This window comes from Impatiens glandulifera, chromosome 3 (assembly GCF_907164915.1).
Source record: "Impatiens glandulifera chromosome 3, dImpGla2.1, whole genome shotgun sequence".
NCBI lineage: Eukaryota > Viridiplantae > Streptophyta > Magnoliopsida > Ericales > Balsaminaceae > Impatiens > Impatiens glandulifera.
In genome coordinates this window covers 8869871-8890035 of record NC_061864.1, presented here as the reverse complement: position 1 = coordinate 8890035, position 20165 = coordinate 8869871, and the positions used below count along the sequence as shown (strand labels likewise).

At 29.1% G+C, this 20165-nt stretch overlaps 2 protein-coding genes across 2 annotated transcripts; both read right to left on the bottom strand.

Annotated features, from left to right (window-relative positions):
* Positions 1–5753: 5753 nt before the first annotated feature.
* On the bottom strand, positions 5754–12648 carry LOC124929654. The gene is made up of 12 exons (XM_047470056.1): positions 12553–12648; positions 10285–12300; positions 10074–10203; positions 9930–10003; positions 9447–9670; positions 9247–9333; positions 9060–9159; positions 8492–8714; positions 8298–8412; positions 8089–8207; positions 5949–6019; positions 5754–5834 (listed from the first exon to the last, which is right to left on the bottom strand). The coding sequence occupies exons 1-12, from the start codon at positions 12646–12648 to the stop codon at positions 5754–5756; spliced, it is 3336 nt and encodes a 1111-aa protein (XP_047326012.1).
* Positions 12649–18333: 5685 nt separating this feature from the next.
* On the bottom strand, positions 18334–19922 carry LOC124932877 (putative F-box protein At4g21240). The gene is made up of 2 exons (XM_047473587.1): positions 19831–19922; positions 18334–19567 (listed from the first exon to the last, which is right to left on the bottom strand). The coding sequence occupies exon 2, from the start codon at positions 19562–19564 to the stop codon at positions 18365–18367; it is 1200 nt and encodes a 399-aa protein (XP_047329543.1). The 5' UTR covers positions 19565–19567; positions 19831–19922; the 3' UTR covers positions 18334–18364.
* Between the last annotated feature and the right edge of the window lie 243 nt (positions 19923–20165).

The window sequence follows — 20165 nt, the reverse complement described above, 5'->3', positions numbered from 1 at the left end:
AGAAGGTGGAGGATATTGAGGTATGTATGGTGTATTTCGAACATATGGTGTGTTTCTCGCAATTGGTGTATTTCGAGCATATGGTCTATTTCTTGCATATGGTTTATTTCTCACATATGGTATAATTCAATCATTTTTTTTGTAGGATGGACTAATGGAGGATAAGAACAATGATGGGATTGTGAAGGAAGCTGATGTGTTTGATGAGAAATCCAATGATGGGATTGTGAAGGAGAATGTGGATGATATTGAGGTATGTATGGTGTGTTTCTCGCAATTGCAAATAGTATATTTCTCGCAATTGGTGTATTTCTCGCAAATAATGTATTTCAATCATTTTTTTTGTGAAGGATGATGGGATTGTGAAGGATGAGAATGTGGAGGAGAAGAAGGTGATGCAGAATAAGAAAGTGCAGAATATGAAGGTGTAGAAGACGAAGGTGGTGTAGAAGAAGGTGGACGATGAATTGTTTGTAGAGAAAGTGGACAAGGTGCCGAATAAAAAGGTGGTGCAGAATAAGAAGTTGGTGCAGAAGAAGGTGGACGATGATTTGTTTGTGGAGAAGAAGGAAGACAAAGTGCAGAAGAAGGACAAGCAGAAGGTGGAGGAGGATGTGGTGGAATTGAACGATGCATCCCACGTCCAATTTAAGAGAGAGAGGTTAAGATCGAAACCTCTACTTAATCCCTGCACCGTCCCTCGTCCAAAAAAGAAGGTGAAAGAAGATGTTGAGGATCCAATCATTGTCGATCCTATGGCGAAGTTTGATCCGAAACTAAAGACAGTTTTGATGAAAGAGTTGGCGAAAAGAGGTCAATGTAAAAAGCTGGAGCTCTGTGTTGGCACTATATGCTATTCATTCTTCAATACAATTCTGAGCACACGTAATTGACTAACTAATGTGGAGATCAATGTCGGATGTGTTCTGCTAAGAGAAAGAGCATCCATCTACCCTAAGACGTACGCGATGGATTTCACCATCTTAGATTGTCATTTCGTCCCTTTGTTTACATCATTCTATGACAAATTTATTGCTGATTCGGCTGATCTTGATAAACCAGAAGACCATTCTTTTGATGAATCATTTTACTTGTACTACTGGAGTAGAGAAGATAGACATATGCTCAATTGAAGCATTATTGATAACATTTACTTCCCCTTCAACCTCGACCTCAAGCACTGGGCACTGTGTGTTCTACGAATGAAAGAATGGAGAATTAATGTTTATGATTGCGATTAGTCAATTTTTAAAGACGACTATTTTGCAGAATTCATGATACCCATGTGTCAAATGTTGCCGCCCTTTCTTCATAAAGCATTGTCTGAAGTTCAAATGGCCAGGTATCCTAACATGACAATGGAGACTTTAAGATTTTGTAGAATCCCACATACAGAAGTACCAAAAACAACAATAAGTGGGGACTGTGACGTTTTTGTATTAATGTATATAGAGTACCTGACTGCTAAACTTGGTCTAGAAAATTACATATCAGATAAGATGAAATTTTATAGAGAAAAGTGGGCAGTCAGATTGTTCCACCAAATTTTAGAGCCATGAAGTTGTAATATGTTGATTATTGTTGTAACATGTTGTGTAATACTGAATATTATTGTTATAACATATTGTGTAATACTGAATATTGTTTATCATCATTAGTTATGGTGTGTTTCTCGTATTTGGTGTGTTTCTTGTAAATGATATATTTCTCGCATTTTGTGTATTTCTCGCATCTGGTATATTTCTCGCAGCTGGTATGTTTATCGCAAATAGTATATTTCGAGCATATGGAGTGTTTCTCGCAAATGGTATATTTCGAGCATATGGTGTATTTCTCGCAAATGGTGTATTTCTCGTAAATAGTGTATTTCGAGCATATAGTCTATTACATAATGCGTGAGTTATTACTCATGCATATTACACATGACTCACGCATATTCAATATGTGTGAGTCATGACTCACCATAAAATGCGTGAATTGTAATACTGAATAGTAATATGGCTTCTCTCTGTTTACTTGAAGATGGTAATTCAACGTGTATCAATAATACAACGAAATTATAGCTGAAACAACTATACTGTTTATCAACACAACAAAAGTCATAAAATAGACAACTTACACATTAAAATCTTAATCAACACCAACAATCTATAATCAAAATCAACATCTGTAATCAAAACCATAGACAATATTCATAAGACAAAATCAACAATAATTGATACAATATTCATAAGACAAAATCAACAATAATTGATACAATATTCATAAGATAAAACCAACCTCTGTTCAAGCAAGAGATGATGGTTGCTGAGATGATGCTCTTGCAGCTCTTGTAGTAGAGGGTGCATGCATCACTAATTTGCATGTTGCCATGTTATGACCTTGACCACCACATGAGCTACATCTTCTCGGTACCTTACGAGTCTCACATTGGGATGACCTACGCTTTGTTTGTGGCTACCATTTCTTAACCTTAACATGTGGTTTAAAGCACACTCGTTACTTGATATTTTCTGGAATATCCTAAGAGTCTTGATGACAAACTGGATAGCATGTCTCCGCATATGCATTGATCCACAATTGAGTTGAGTAATAATTGAAAAAGATAACAATTGAACATGTGAGAAATTGGTTAGTTAGTTAGTTAGGTAAATTCAAAAACAAATCATTACCTTGAACAGAACTCATAAGCATCCAATTTATGGCTACGGGCAACAGCTAGGGCATGAGTTATATAATCCTTTCAAGTCAAATACATCAAATACCCTACAACTACAACTCAATCCTTTCAAGTTAACTTTAAAATCATATTCACCGTTATTCACATAAAACTCGAATCAGATAAGTGGATGTACGTTATATAATTTGGCCTTCTCAGCTTGATTACGTAAGAACTTTTCATAATAATGAGATAAACGTTCCTTGTGATTGGACGTTTTTTCTCTTCTATTATTAAACCATTCTTGTATCGTGAATCTTAAATAATTAGTTAAAGTTGTTATGGGATACTTTCTAGCTTTCATACTTTGACTATTAAGGCTCTCCGCATATGCATTGATCCACAATTGAGTTGAGTAATAATTGAAAAAGATAACAATTGAACATGTGAGAAATTAGTTAGTTAGTTAGTTAGGTAAATTCAAAAGCAAATCATTACCTTGAACAGAACTCATAGGCATCCAATTTATGGCTACGAGCAACAACTCTCTTCTATTATTAAACCATTCTTGTATCGTGAATCTTAAATAATTAGTTAAAGTTGTTATGGGATACTTTCTAGCTTTCATACTTTGACTATTAAAGCTCTCGGCATAATTGCTTGTCATTTGATTGTATCATTTACCAGGGAAAAAGGCACGACTCCATCTCTCAAACCCAATATCTGCCAAATACATGGCAATACGAGGGTCCTTAGCATTGATCTTGTCAAAATGTCGATTAAACTGCAAGATTGTGTATGCACGAGAAGCAAAATCAAACTATGAGTGGTAGTGATCGGTTTTAAATTTGGTCATAATATTCATCTTGATTTGGTAAATACATGCACCGTGATATGCTTTTGGAAAAACTGAGCACAAGGCATTGGCGATGCTTGGGTGTCTATCGGATACGAAGACGAGATCATCAACTAATCCAATTGCATCTCTAAGTTTTTTTGCATGAAATAAGTCCACGAGTTGTTATTTTTTAAATCAACAACGCCAAATGCAACAGGATAGAGTTGTTCATTCACATCTAATGTTATCGCCACCAATAGCTGACATCTAACCTTGTGCTTAAGAAAATTGGCATCGACGCATAATACCGGACGACAACAGTTTTTGAAACCCCTAATTGAGAGGCCTAGGACATGAATATATACCTGAAATTAGGACTGCAAATGAGCCGAGTCGAGCTCGAATTTGCTTGAGCTCGAACTCGACTCGATTTAGTATTTATTAGCTCGACTCGAACTCGAGCTCAAACGAGTTTATAAATTTGAGCTCGAGCTTGACTCGACTATTTACCTATAAGCTCGGCTCGACTCAAAAAGCTCGAATTCAAGATCGAGTTCGAGCTCAAACTCAAACTCAAGCTCGAGCTCGAATTCAAGCTCGAACTCAAACTAAAATTTATTTTCAAAATGAAATATCAAACTTTCATACATATTCAACATTTAAAACATAATATTTAAAATTAAAAATATTAAAAAATTATAACTATTTAAAATTCCAAAATCATAATAATCCAAAAAACATTCAACCACAATTACTAGTCAAAATTCTAAAATATAAAATTCTAAAATTAAAGTACAATACTATATAAATTGTTTGAACATTCAATATATTAATATTTTTTAAGTCACGTTCTTCAAGCATAGCACGATTACACTTACCTGCATTTAAACTTAAAAATAATTAATATAAAAAATACATGTTAAAACAAATAAATAAAATTTAACTTACTTTAAGGTTTAAGGGAGATACGGACAAAAACAAATTCAACCTATTTTTTATTAAATATTATTATATATAATTAAATTATTTAGGTACAAATATAACAAGAATTTATTGATTATTTATTGAAAGAATCTATTAATTTATTTATATATTACAATATATTATTAATATTATAAATTCATTTTTTCTCTCATATTATATATAATATATACTAACCGTTTTTATCTCTTCATAATATATACAAAATATATACTGACATTTTTGTTTTATCTTTTATTATATATAATATATTAATATTTCAATATTATATATAATATAATATTGTTTACCATGAACATGTATGATCTTTTACAAAAATTTACGAATCTCAAACATCTCCAAGGATTTTCCTTTCACAGCACGCAATCTCCACTTGTAATTCTTATCCAAATATTTCACACACCAAAGTTCTTTTTTTGACTTCTCCACTTTGAATTCAAAATGATTAGCCATCGCATATTTATGTAACCTCAGTTGAAGTTATTTTTTATTCTCAAACAACGAACTGACTTCCAATCCGATTTCGCAAGTTAATGCCTCATGTATATGATTTTCACTACTTGGTATGTCACTAGCAACTCAATCACTGCAGCTTGGTTGGGTACGAGCAACAACATTGTTTGGTTGTGTACTAGGAACCCAAACATTGTTTGGTATTGTACTAGGAACTCAATCACTATAGTTTGATAGTGTACTAGGAACCCAATCATTGTTTGTTTGTGTATTAGGAACCCAATTATCAACCCCCTCATTCAGACGCAAATATGGGTCTTCTTCTATGTCATTTTGAGTTTCAAACACAACCTCCTACTGCTGAAACTTCGGGAATACGTCAGGATCATCAATTGTTAGAACCACTACACTTTCTTGAGTTGGGTTTGGTGGATTTCTAGGTAGTGATTTCTCTACTAAAGATACACACAGTGCAGTGCGATGGTGGAGTGATATCGATGTTTCAACTAAAAAGAAGTTCACATCCATATCTTGTTTGATATCAGTTATATAGGAAAATTTGTCATTCATACCCGGAGTATTATACTTGGTTTGAAAAATAAATCATATCTAGATTTATCAACATTAGTAACATAATATATCATATCAACTAATTCAGCATATGTAGAATTTAGGGGAACATTCAAACCTCTAGTTGACTTTGGAACAAAATGAGTTATGCAATCCGTAATTTTCCACTCTCCATCAAGGTAAAGAAGTACTTGAGCTGAAATTGAAAATAGTTCAACGATTATACGCATATTGTAATGTTCTGTTATTGGTTCACATATACTCATTTGAGAACCCATTTGAGAACGAAGAGTCGTGGGTCTTCAGTTGCTGAACTTGAACTAAGGGACGAAGCTGAGAATATACAATAATCATAAGTTACCAAACATTGAAAAACTAAGCAACATCAGAATATACCAAGTTCGTGAATATAGAACATTGAATAAGCTAAGAAACATCATAATATACAATGTTCATGAATATACAATGCTCGTGAATATACAATGCTCCTGAATATACAATGTTTAGACACATATATCCTATACCATCAATATAAACAGATAAACCATAAACTCTACAAACATCTTAAAACTAAGGATTATCCATCAATATATAAGCATCAATGAGTTATACATAAAAGCCAGACAGAATAATAACATTACACAACCCTAAACTCAATCCTTAAAGCCTAAACTGACCTGTAAAGGAACAAAGACACGAACAGAAGGACCAATCCCATAAGCATTAATCGATGATGTTGAACGAAGTTGGAATAGAAAGTCGACAGTTGTAAAGACGAATTTTTGGAAATCGGTGTGGAAGAGAGTCGATAGATCTTCGTGAATGAGTTTTGTTTTAAATTAGGGCAAAAAAAATTATATATACGATGAAAGACGAGAAATGTTATTTACACATTTTCATATATAAAGCGTGAATTCATAAACGCGTTTTAGATGAAAATGTGAATGAAATTTCTCGACTTTCCATTTACGGGAAATATCATTCACGCATTTCATCTAAAACGCGTTAATGAACTCACGCTTTTTAGACAAAAATGCGTGAATGACATTTCTCGTAAATGAGCGGTAAATCAGACGCGAGGGATATTACAGACTTTTCGTAGGGCAAAAAAAACTCATTTTGCAAACATTATCAGGCGCGGACCTTTTTTTAGAATTATGCCTCTTATGATAGCCATTTCATCCAATTTCCCAAAAAAACACAATGAATGTAAAATTATTAATTAAATAAATAAAAATCTTTATAACTTATTAATTTTATTATATATATTAGGTTTTTAAAAATATATTTACTTTAATTTCATCCTTAATTAATTATTATTTTAGCTTAAAAAAATTAATTTTCTATTTCTATTAATATTTATTAGTTATATCTTAATTTTTTTTTTCAATTTAATAATTCCTTCAAAATAATCATCTTTAATAAATATACATCAATCATTCTATTTCTCGTTCATTATTTTATATAATATATAATAAATTATTTATAAAATATTTTAAATTTATTCTCAAATTAATAATTATCAAATAATGTATTAAAAATATTATTTATAATACATCCTCTGTCTATATATATTATTTATACCCTTAATTAATATTTTGTATTCATTTTATATTTTATCTCTTAAAAATTAGGTACATTAATTTACATCAAATTTATTAATTATTTTATATACAATATATATATATAAATAATATTTTCACTCTTCACTATCATTTTAATTAATAAATAACTATTTGTATAAATACATGACAAATTTATTTTTATTAATTATATATATATATATATATATATATTGTAAAGTCTTTCTTAAAATCCATATTAAACACATTTATATTCATTTTAATTAAATATTAAAATTCAATATATATATATAATTTACAAAATATATGAAAAATAATCGAATAGCCATTTGTATAATTTGTGAAGTTCTCATGGTAACCTTTATCTTGAGACGTGCATATTTGTGCCACAATATAAATAAATTATTTAAAAAACCTAAATACAACCGGTTATCCAAAAATAGAATTAGATAGGTAAGTGTGTTGTACCTTTTTTTTTTTTTTAGTTTAGTGTGAAATTTAGTGTGATAAATTATGGTATATTTATTAATAAAAGGCGTTTTCATAATATTTTAATAAATTGTGTAATTCAAAACATATATATATATATATATAAATGGAAGTTATATATATGTTATAATTTTTGTGAAACAATAAACTAGTTACAATTTAAAAGTATTTTATTATGGAAAAAACACCACACAAATTTTTATTTTTTGAAAACACAAGTGTTTTAACAAACTATACCAAAAAATAGGGAAAATAATAAACAAAAAAAGAATCCATAACATTGATAAAGATCAACAAAGTTCAAAGTTCTGGTAGTAGGATAATCAGTCTTACACATAATACAAACATAAACAAAACAAAAGATCACAGAAAGTCTTGAGATAGTTTGACACTAAATGCAAACAAAAACAAAACAAAGGATTGCTAAGAAAGTCTTACCATAGTCCTCCCAAGTCCATCATAAAAGAAAAGAAAAGAAAAGGATTGCTAAAGCAATTTAGTCGTGTCGATTATACCTCGTGTGGTCTTGACATTAGCGAACTTGCATCTGCGTTTGTAAAACATGACAAATCCATCAAATTGGGTCTTCTGCTCTCCTAATTCTGCACTTGCAACAATTAGGTCATCCTTATTACTGTCATCAATTTTACAAACATTAATCAATTCATTCTTTATTTAAAATCTTTTGAAAATAAAAATAAAATGAGGGATAAAAAAGACATACTGGGAAGAATATTCTTGTTTCACTATTCTCTTCTCTTCAACTTGATCAGTCTTGTTTGCCTTCAAATACATAGCAGTGCCGTCAAGAGCTTCATCACATACTTTTGTCTCGTTCTCTGATTAAAACAAATATATTAATTATATAACAATTATTAATATTAAATGACTTAACTTAAAAATATTAAGAAGGAATACCTGAATAAGGAAATAATTGTATTTGCGGCGACTCATTTCGTAGCACCTTTCGTAGCACCTTTTGACACATAACCGTGCCTTGAAAATCTAAGAAGGTGTGATTCAAAAACATTAACTTTTCTTTTCTCGACATTATAGAAAACCCAAAAGCGTTTCTCCACGTATCGACGACACTAGGAACTGCCGGTAATACAATTCTCTGTATACCTAAGTTTATTAACATCTGAAAATAAAGAATGAAAAAGTAAAGAATAAGAATCAATGATAAAAGTAAAAACATTATATGAACTATATTTATTCAAACAAGGAGTAAATCTTATTTCTTTTATTAAATCATTTCTCCAAGATTAAAATATGGACATTTCATCATATTTTAAAATATTATATATTAAAAACATTTTAGTCATTTCTATAACTCAATTAAAATATATTTTACCTAACATAAAATTAAGAAAAATAATAGCTAATTTTTGTAAAAAGTTTTTGTTTGGATTCCAACAATAAATGTTGCACTTATTTTACAAACCTATACAATCATTAATTTATCAAAATAAAAACAAAAAATTACCTTTTCAAGCTCATTAATCAAGATGCGACACATTCCAGATCTACGGTACTGAAATCTTGTGCCTACGAGAGGCATTTCTGCAACTTTCTCTCCATGAATCCTTGAAAATGAGAAAATGTTTAAAAAATATGACTTAAAAAAAAGAAACTAAGCTAGTTAGACTATGAAAGATTGTTAAGGGAGATACCTAAAGTTAGCCACTGAAACTAGCTCGTCATTTTTTTCCAAAACTATGGTAAAGAATCCTTCGAAATTCAAACGATTCAACTCAGATCTGCATAAAATTTATTGAAAATGACATAAACATCAAAGTAAAAGTCCAACAATTTCACAATAACATATCTCAAATATAAAATGTTAATGTTATATAAGAGAAAGATGATTAACCTTCGACAAAAAATAACATCTTCAACTAAATCTCTTTTAGTTCCAGGGTCTTCCACGGGCTCAAAACATTCATGCATCAAATTAATAGCAACATTCAATTTGCTATAACTCTCTGCTTCTTTCTTATGACCATCATTAAAACAAACACCTTTCCATATTGTCAATGTTAAATTTTCGCCCACGGAAATACATTTTCCCAAAAGTGACTCCATAGTACAAAATATCTACAATTACAAATAAAAAGTTAATTTCATATATAAAGAGACAAATTCACCAAATTTAATTCAACATTTCAAGTAAAAATTACTCTCTTTGATCATTTCCTTATTACTAATGTCATTTTTATACTTCAAAATAAATTTAACATCTGTTTCTTTTTTTATTCAATTTTCTTTACAGATATTGAATATTTTATTTTAACATAAAATTTTAATAAAATTAAACATAATACCATGCCAAACTCAAATAAACAGAAAATCATACCTCTTCACAACTTTTGCTGCAAAAACTACTTCCCATGATTCCATGTCTGTTTTCCTTCACGCACCCGTTATGATCTAAAAAAATATAGCACTATTATATAGACATATTTAAATGAATAAACTCTTATCTGGTTAGGTAACATACACTTATGTTGGCATTGGTGGCAATAGAGAAAAATATCATTTTTCACTCCATTAACATCTTCTGAAAAATCGCTTCCTCCACAAGATCCACAACAACACGTTGGACAAAACCAGTCGCCCTCGGGAACATTCTAAAGAAATAGAGTTTCGAAATTAGATGATTAGATAATAATAAAAAAACTAAATAAGAATAATCAATAATCAAAACTCACCTTAAGACCAAGACAATCAATATGATATGAGGATGGACATTTATCGCACAAAAGTAATTCTCCACCAAGACGACAAATAGAACATATATAATCGTTTATATTATCACTTTGCATATCGGGAGTTGGTGCCTCTTTAAACTTTTCTCTCAAGCATATTATATTATTTCGATTCTTCAATTGTGATTGACACTCTAAAAGAGTTCTTCCATCCTCCAAAAGTAAACTGGTAGCTGATCTATTATGGTCAATAATGCCAGCATGAGTCTCAAATTTTGCAATAACAAAAACATGCTCGCAGCAAACACATTTTATTCCTTCTGGTGTAATCTCTCCTTCAGCTAAGCGACGTTGATCAATTTCGCAAATATAATATACTTTAGTCTTAGGGATCACCATATCATTGTCTATTAACCAAGACAATTCAGTTCGAGGTTTCGAACTGAAAGAAGTGGTGGGATTTTCATTTCCAACTCTTTTGCAAACCAAATCTTCCGAATTCTTTTTTACTAATGCCTCGTTTACACTCAACAAGTTAGAAGGACTAGCTTGAGTGCTTTCATGTTGAACAGCCAAAGTGCTTTCATGTTGAACAACAATCTCCCTCGATTCATTAAAGATTTCTTGTTGTAGAAATAAGTTTTTCTGCAAACCAAATCTATCTTTCAAATATTGCTTGCACACTTTAAAAAGAGACGTTTGTACCCTCCCCCATGGTGAGTAATATCGTAAATCCCTTTTACCTCTTCTTGTAGAGTTACCGAATTTCCATCCAAGAAAAGAGAGATGCTTTCGTACTTTCAATTGAAGTTCTTTAACATGAGGCTTCCTGTACCAAGTATGATCATTCTTATCTTTGGATCCAATTGAAACATACTCCAATAAGGCTTCATGATTATATTCAGGTTCATAAAATGCCTCATTAGGAGAATTTACTACAGATTCTTGTAATTTCTCAGAAACCCGAGAATGGGAACTTTTGGGTGGCAGATCCTTTTCTGATTTATATCCAAGCACAGCATAACATGCATGAATAAGTGACATGAAGACTTTTCCTTCAGGAGAAGTATAACGCATTCTAAGAAAGCCTCTTTTTCCATCTCTTATAGACTCGATCTTCCATCCAACTGAAACCAAATGTTGCCGAGCTTTAGTTTTTGTATCGCCAAAGTGATCTTTTCCACCGTCTCTATGTAAATTACAATAATCACTCACTGACTTCTCGTCAGACTTAACATCTGGAACAATGCTAGCTCCTACAACTGACCATCCATTATCTTTTCTTTCTTCATCTTTGAATATAACCAAATCACTTTGGGTTGTGGTGGCATCTGAAAGATTTTGCTCATTGTCAGATTCAACATCTAACAATTTCAATACATGTTTCAAAGCAAGGAATTGATAATCAGAAATAATTTCTGACATCAATTCGTTCCAGACATTCATCTTATTCGATGTCCAGTCTACAAGTTTCATAAAAATCTTCTTTCCTCGAACTCCATACCATAACTCCTTTGCTGAAACATGTATAGGCCAATTTTCAATGAGTTCCTCGACCAAATGAAGAAATATCCATTTTTCCCGTGACTGCCATTCACCGCTAGTCTCATTCCAATCCTGAGATATTCGTAGGCTGCAAATTTTCACCAACATTTCATCACCGATATCTGGAAATATAACTTTTCGTTCATCCGCACCATCATTGTGATCGAATATCACACCTTCCCAAAAAGCATCTCGGTAATAAACATCAACGCAATGACCATATTCCAGCTTCCGCAAATCAAAATCAAAATGAGGAGGAGATGGATGTATCAAGCCTCTTTTCTTTTTTGAAGATGGATGATTATAAAATCTTCCTTGAATAGCAGGACTAATCTTCACAGACTCAATCAGTTTTTTCCCAGAATCATCATCACACACAATGTGATAATATTCAACTCTTATAGCTTGAGATTCACAAGAAATTACTTTCCCACTATGCCATGAGCCTAAGAATCCTTCCTCCACACTTCTTACCTACACAAATTTTCATAATTGGACATGAACCTATTTCTTTAATCTGTACAAAAAATATTCAAATACATAAAAAGATAAATTAATCTATGCGTGTCAGATAGTAAAATCATTTACTAAGGTTTCAAAAATATTATCTTTAATTTAGGCATTCACATTGTTCATGAAAAAACTTATATATTGTATGAAATAATAATATCAATGAAGAATATATATAAAAGTAGCACAAAAATTATAATAGAACATTTGCATTACCTCAACTGTGTCACCAACAAAAAACTTGGGACGATTAATAAACTTTATGCGCTTGTTTTTTCTTGTGTCTTCAAGACCTTCAATCCGGGTCCTCATTGTAGAAGCCAACAAAGTCTTTTGTGACATGATAGAAACATGTATGATCCTTCTTGATACAATAACTATAAACTTCTATGTAAAAATATGCCTGCATAATTGAATAAAGATTAAAAAAAAAATGATTTCAAAAGATTTGAAAAACTTTCACTGTAAGAAGCATAACTCATTTATATTTTTCTCAAATATATGTCTATAACTATAATACTCATATTGTATTTCTCAATGATTTGACTACTTTGTAGAATTGTTATTTATATCAAAAGAAAAGTTAATGTATCTTTTCTAAATCAGTGAGTTTTCTACATGTAATTAGGTATGAGAGTTTAATAAAAAAGTCTTTTGTGACATGATAGAAAAATGTATGATCCTTCTTGATACAATAACTATAAACTTCTATGTAAAAATATGCCTGCATAATTGAATAAAGATTAAAAAAAAAAAGTGATTTCACAAGATTAATTTGAAAAACTTTCACTGTAAAAAGCATAACTCATTTATATATTTCTCAAATATATGTCTATAACTATAATACTCATATTGTATTTCTCAATGATTTGACTACTTTGTAGAATTGTTATTTATATCAAAAGAAAAGTTGATAAAATTAATGTATCTTATTTAAATCAATGAGGTTTCTACATGTTAAAGAAAATGTAAAGTATTTGTAATTAGGTATGAGAGTTTAATAAAAAGGTATGAGATTATTTAGTTGTTAAGGGAATGACTTTTAATAATGTTTAATATTTTTTAATATATATTATTAAAGTGATATAAAATATTAATTTTTAATTAATCTCTTTTAAATTTATTTTAAGCAGCTATTTTTTATATAATTATAATTATATTATCACATTATTGTTTTTGTATTATTTATAGTTAATGTATGATTTATTTTATCATTGTTTATTAAAAGATATTACTTTTTTAAAATTATAGGTTGGGATAATTATATGGATTTTTTTAATTGTTAAGATTATAGAGAGGGTTAATTATATGATTTTATTTTATAATATGGACTTTATTATATGGATAATAAGAGGTGTCTTAATTAGGACTGATGGGATTGTTGACAAATATGTATAATTAGAGGGTTATTAAATTTAAAATTTAAAATTAATTATTAAATTTTATATTTTTTTTATATAGTTTGGATATAATATTTATGTTATTTAAGAAAATAAAATTAAGAAAAAATTAAAACTAATTAAAATATAGGCTGTTATTAAAACTAAATAAAATATACACAGGTTTAAATTATTTACTTAAGAAAATATTTACTTAAAAAATATAAAATATCTATAATTAATATAACAAAAAATATATTACATAACTATTACATTTATTTTGAGATATATATCATATATATATATATACAAAAAAAATATATGGAATACAATAAAAATAAGTGAGGATAATCAATAAAACAAAATATATAATGTAATTATTATAATTGTTTTGAGATATATTCCATATAGATTCGATGCATATCTATAATAACCAATATAGCAAAAAAATAATTATAATTATTTTATTTATTTTGAGATACATTTCATATATAACAAATATATAGATATATAGAATACATAAGTATGGATAATCTATAAAAAAAAAATTATAACTATTATATGTAGTTGGAGATGTATTCCTTATATACTTATATAGTTTCAGATCCATACTTGTAATAATCAAAATATCAAAAAAATAATTATAACTGATATATTTATTTTGAGATATATTTTATATATACCAAGAATATTTTTAAGGAGAAATTTTATAACTATTATATTTATTTCGTTTTTACTTATATATATTCTGGAGAATGAGAAATGGTACTTATAGGATTTTAAATATTATAAGAACAATGATGTATTGTCAGATAGATGTACACTGTCAGATAGATGTACAATGTTTATTCTTACAAATTTAGGGTTTTTTCCTATTTGTACTGACACAATCCGATGAGTAGAAAATCAATTTGATATTTCATTGAAACTTATTTAAAATCTTCTCCATCGAATCTTGAATATCTGAAATGAATCATTATTATTAATAGAAAAATGATTTGTGAGATTCATATATGGGTTTTAATAGAGGAAAATCATGCATGCGGAAAAGATCTGTAGATTTGAAGTGTAAAAGATAGTTTGAGTTTATACCTGACACTGTTTTGAAGCTTAGAGTGGAGAAAAGACGGTTGCTTGAGTCTGGTTAACGTAAGGATTGTAAAGGATACCGGTCGCCGGAGCTTGGAGCTTTATCTGTCGGAAAATGAGAAAGATACCGATTTGGTTAATCGAAGTATGTTTAAGGTAAGTGTTTGTCAAAAATACATACCTTTCATTTTGATGGAAAATGTTTGAGAGAGAAAGAAGATGGCGGAGTTTCCTAACCAGGAAAACGAAAACGAAGAAAGTTGTTTTAAAAGAGAGTAGCTAGGGTTTACTTGTTTTGTCTGATATTATTATTTTAATATTTTATAGGCTTGGAATATAGATAGTCGCAAAGCCCAGTAAGCAATAAAAAATATTTATAATATTTCTTTTTTTTTTTCGATCCTTCTTGTAAGGAAATATCACATATTTCATTTCAAAATTTGAATTTCTTTCCGTTCTTTAATTATGAGTGTATGTTTAAAAAATTTACATAAAAATTTGTAGTGATTTAATTCAGATTGGGACAGTGATATCATTTTACTAGTCAGATTCATTAAGAAGCTTGTTCCATTAAGGATATTTAAATATTGTTATTCATTTAAAACATTTAAAATTGAGTGGGATTAAATTTGAACGAATTATTAAAAGTTTTAATATATGGATAATTAATCTATATTTTAGAATATTATTTTATCTGGATTTATTATTAATGAGTTTTAGTTTAAAAAATTTTGATTTATTAAATGAAAATATTTAAAAGATATTAATATTAAATGAAAATTTTAAATAAATAATATTTAGTTGATAGATTAATAGATAAAAAGTAATGGATTATTTAAATAATCACTGTCAAACAAGACCTAATTAAAAAAAAAGTACTTTGGAGTTGTTTTATTTTATTGTTTTAGGAAACAAACATCTTTCAAACATGCACCCTGTGGGGACACAAGAGTCTTGTTCGGTTATTTATTATTTTTTAAATAGGCTCCATATTTTATTGTTTTAGAAAACAAACACCTTTCAAACATGCACCTTGTGGGGACATGGAAAACAAACACCTTTCAAACATGCACCTTGTGGGGACATTGAAGAGTGACTCATTTCCTAGCTTTAATGCCACCTAAACGATCATATAGCTTTGTTTGGTTGTGTCTTATTTTAATTAAACAATAATCAAGCTCTTTCATTAATTACATTATTTAATTTATTAATTAAAATACCTTTTATTATGTAATATATATATATATATTATTAACATATATTAATATATTTTAAGTCTTTTTATTTAAAACAAATAAAAAATAACTAATTTTTAAAAATTAATACCAATTAAAACTTTTTAAATAATTCAAAATTTATTTAAATAGTATTCAACCTCAACTCATACACTAAGTCATGAAGGATGATAATTTAATTAAACTATCAAGTTCTAATGCAAAAGTTAATTTCCATTGTCAAATTACCAAACAACATGATGCATTTTGCGGACATTGGCACCATGGTGTAGACATGACTGACCTCGAGATGGTGAAGAACAAAATAGAAACTCTCAGTTTTAAGATCAAATTCTAGGACGGCATGTGTTTCAATATCCGTTAATATACAATTCGACTAGGGAAATTACTCGACCAATAATCGGTTATGTTGTTATTGGTGATATTAGAGATGAGCAAACGGGTAAAACTAATCCGTTTTGTCCGATCAGTATTAAATCCAAACTAAATTTATTCAATTCGCAATCCAAATCATTTTACTAATTACTACGGATTAAATTGAATATAATTTGTAAAATCCAAACTAAAAAATAATTATATATTTGTAAATGGCAACTTCAAATTATTTAGCAATTTTAAATTAATTAAATTATTCAAATCTAATCCAAATTAAACTCAATCCGAATTTAATCCAAACCAAAAAAATAAATTCAGTTTTTTAATTCGGAATCGGTTCGGATTAGTCCTTCAAATTCTTAAGATACGTGGTTGTTACACTTTTGACATTACACTAATAATTATAAATTTTAAAAAAATAAATAAATATATAATTATAATACTTATTATATAAAATCTTTCCCAATTTATATTAAAAATATTTAAATAATTGTGAAAAAATGACTAATTAATTCTCTCTCTATATATATTTATTAATTCGTTAAATTATTAATAATATTTTATATAAATATATATGACAATTTTGAGGTCCATAGAGAGTAGTTGCCTCCTCTCTCTCTCTGGCGGGCCGGACCTGCCCACAACGAATCTGCTAAATTGTCCATTAATTGATATACTCTATGAATGATCAAATAATTTTATTTTAATAATATGTTGATTGATTTTAATTGAGTTTTTGTTTAAAAAAAAATACTTACAAAATTTATATAAAAAATTATAATAATTTAATAAGATTTAAAATATGTTGGACTGCCAATTGTCATTTTACTGGTCATATTAATTTATCATTTAAGAAATTTGTTCGGTGGTCAAGGCTATTTAAATAACATTGTATTATTATTTTGTTTGAGTTTTTGAAAAAAAAAAATAACAAACCAGACAACAGGAGCATCTCTCTCTAAGTATTTTGTTTTTTTTTAAGAAAAATAAATAGGCTCTATATTTCATTCTTTTATAAAACAAGCAACTTTCAAACATACACCTTGTGGAGGATTCAAAGACATTGAATGATCATATTATTTTTTTTTATTAAATTAAATTAAATTATAATTAAACATTTCTTTTTTTATAATTATAATACATAAACACTTTTTATTTCTTTAAAAAATATTATTTTATTGTAATATAAAAAAACAAAAAATACATTTTAAATTGTTTTACTAAAAAAACTAACTTTTATTTTAAATAATACAAGATTTATTTAAACTTATCCTCAATTAACAAACTTTAGTAATTGGGATGGATATGTTGTATCCTATAAGATGCCCTTATGTGTACCTCATTGAAATAGAGAAAAATTTACACATAAAATAAGAGGAATGTGGACAATATAAATCTATAAAATAAACTTAATTTTAACGAGAATGAATATCATATACATAGTAATTGAGGAGGTTAATTTAAAGCTATCAAATCTGTAAGTTTTTTTTTTACAAAACATTTGGTCAAAAAACAAACATTTTTTTTTTTAAATGATAAAAAGAACTATTTATATCTAATTTAAAATTTATTAAAAATATCAGTTTTTAATCAATTTAAAATATCCACCGATAAGATTGTCAACAATGATTATAATTACAATAAATAATAATTTTCAAATAAATTATATATTGAAAAATCAAAATAATGTACACCTTTTACATATAAAAAATACATTATAATAATTTAATGAAAATAAGTTTTCTTTCTCACTTTTTAATCAATAGATATTTTAAATTCACAATCACAATAATCCCAATCTATAAATGATCAAATTAGCTCAAAAACTTCAAAATAAAACACAATTCTCTTCAGTCACATAATATTTTTGGAAGAAAAAAAAACAGAATAAAAATTGTTTAAAATAAATTAAAGGAGAAGTCTTGCAACATAAACTCTACTAATGAGATATCATTTAAGCCTTACCAAATTTTCAGGATGAGTCATTAAATAAAACTGAGATGTCGAAAAGAATGTGCGGATACCATCTTCACGCCTCCACCCATTCCAAAACAAATCAGACGGTCTTCTTGGGAAGAAGTTCAAACGTAGTGACACAAGATTATTTTGAACAACCGTGTCTCCAGTACCATGAAGAGTATCAGACAACTCTACTCTCGTTGTGACCCAATCATTGATTTCTCCATTATCAAAATCCAAGACATCTTGTGTATAATCATTCGTCTCCCTGAGTCTTTGATGTTCTTTCAGAAATGCTCCACTGAAATAAATAAATAAATTGGATCCACCCTTTTGTTTGAGCCAATGCTTCTCTTCTGGATAAAATTCAAAAGTATTCATGTTCAAATTATCAATCAATGTGATGCATTTGGCGGACATTTGCACCATGGTGTAGATATGACAGGTTTCAGGATGAAGAGGAACAAAATAGAAACTCTCGATTTTAAAATCAAAGGCTAGGATTGCACGATTCCAATTTCCGTTAATGTACATGATACCATCCATGCAACACATATTAGGCAAAGCGAAAACTGCGTCGAGTCCTTTTGGAAAAGGGCCGAGAACATCTCTGAATGAGTCGTCAATGCCCAATGTCATGATCATGCATCTTGTCAAATGAGGTTTTCCTTGTTGGGGAGGACCTTTGCATGCCTGATATATGGAGAGAACTTTGTATTGCTTTGTATTAGGATCGAAACCTAAGTAATTCATAGCATTGGGTACTTTTTCCGGAAGAGTCAAGACATGTCTCGTGCTAGGGTTCCATATGATGTTTCCCACACAAACAAGGCCGTTAACTGAGTGGGGACCGTACTTTTTATAGGAATGATTCACACTCGATGGAAGGGTTTGAATGTGAGTTAACTGAGTGAGGGGGGTACCTTCACTAATGTAGGAGAATCTGCAACGGCCATCATCTAGAAAATTGGACACCAACATCTTTGTCCCATCGGGGCGAGAAAACGAGTGTTGCCTATGCTCTTCAATAAAGAAAGGGTCATCCACAATGGACTTCCAAAGCTTTGACACGCACCTGAATTGCATTAGGGTTTTGGCTGGAAGCCCCTTCAGAATTGTATGGATTACATTTTCAGGTAATTGATCAGCTCCCATCATACTAGTATTAGCACTTGTCATTTGTATCCACATTTCCTGAACATGATCCCAAAGAGATCAATTCAAATTTAGCTAGCTTATCAAATTAAATCTATGCTTTTGCACGTTTTATCAACACGGTTAACACAATTTCATATCTAAGAAATCAGCTTAACTTTCTAGCCTTTGTAATCAGATTCAATTTAAAATCTAAGGTAAGCAAAGAACAGGGATTCATGAAATTCAATCACAAAACAAGACCCACAAATGCGAATTGATTCAAAACTAAGTAAAACGAAAGAGACAGATAGAGTTTTTACCTGGGCATGTTTTGAAGCTTATCTAGACGAATAAGGATTGTAGAGGATACTAGACCTTGAGATATGATCGAACAGTGTTTGAGAAGAAAAAACGGCGCTTTGCCGCAGGCTGCGGCGCTAGATAGGTTACTAGGGTTAGCTAGGTTACTAGGGTTTATATATATAGCATGCGTGTCTCTCATTCTTTCTTTTTGGGGTAAAAGAATAAAGATACAAAGATTAAGGGTTTCATTTCAAATAATTAAATACATAGAGTTAGAAATAAAAAATAAATTCAAAAAAACATAGAATTTCAAATAATTAAATTCATGTTTTGGTCATATAAAATGAAAGTA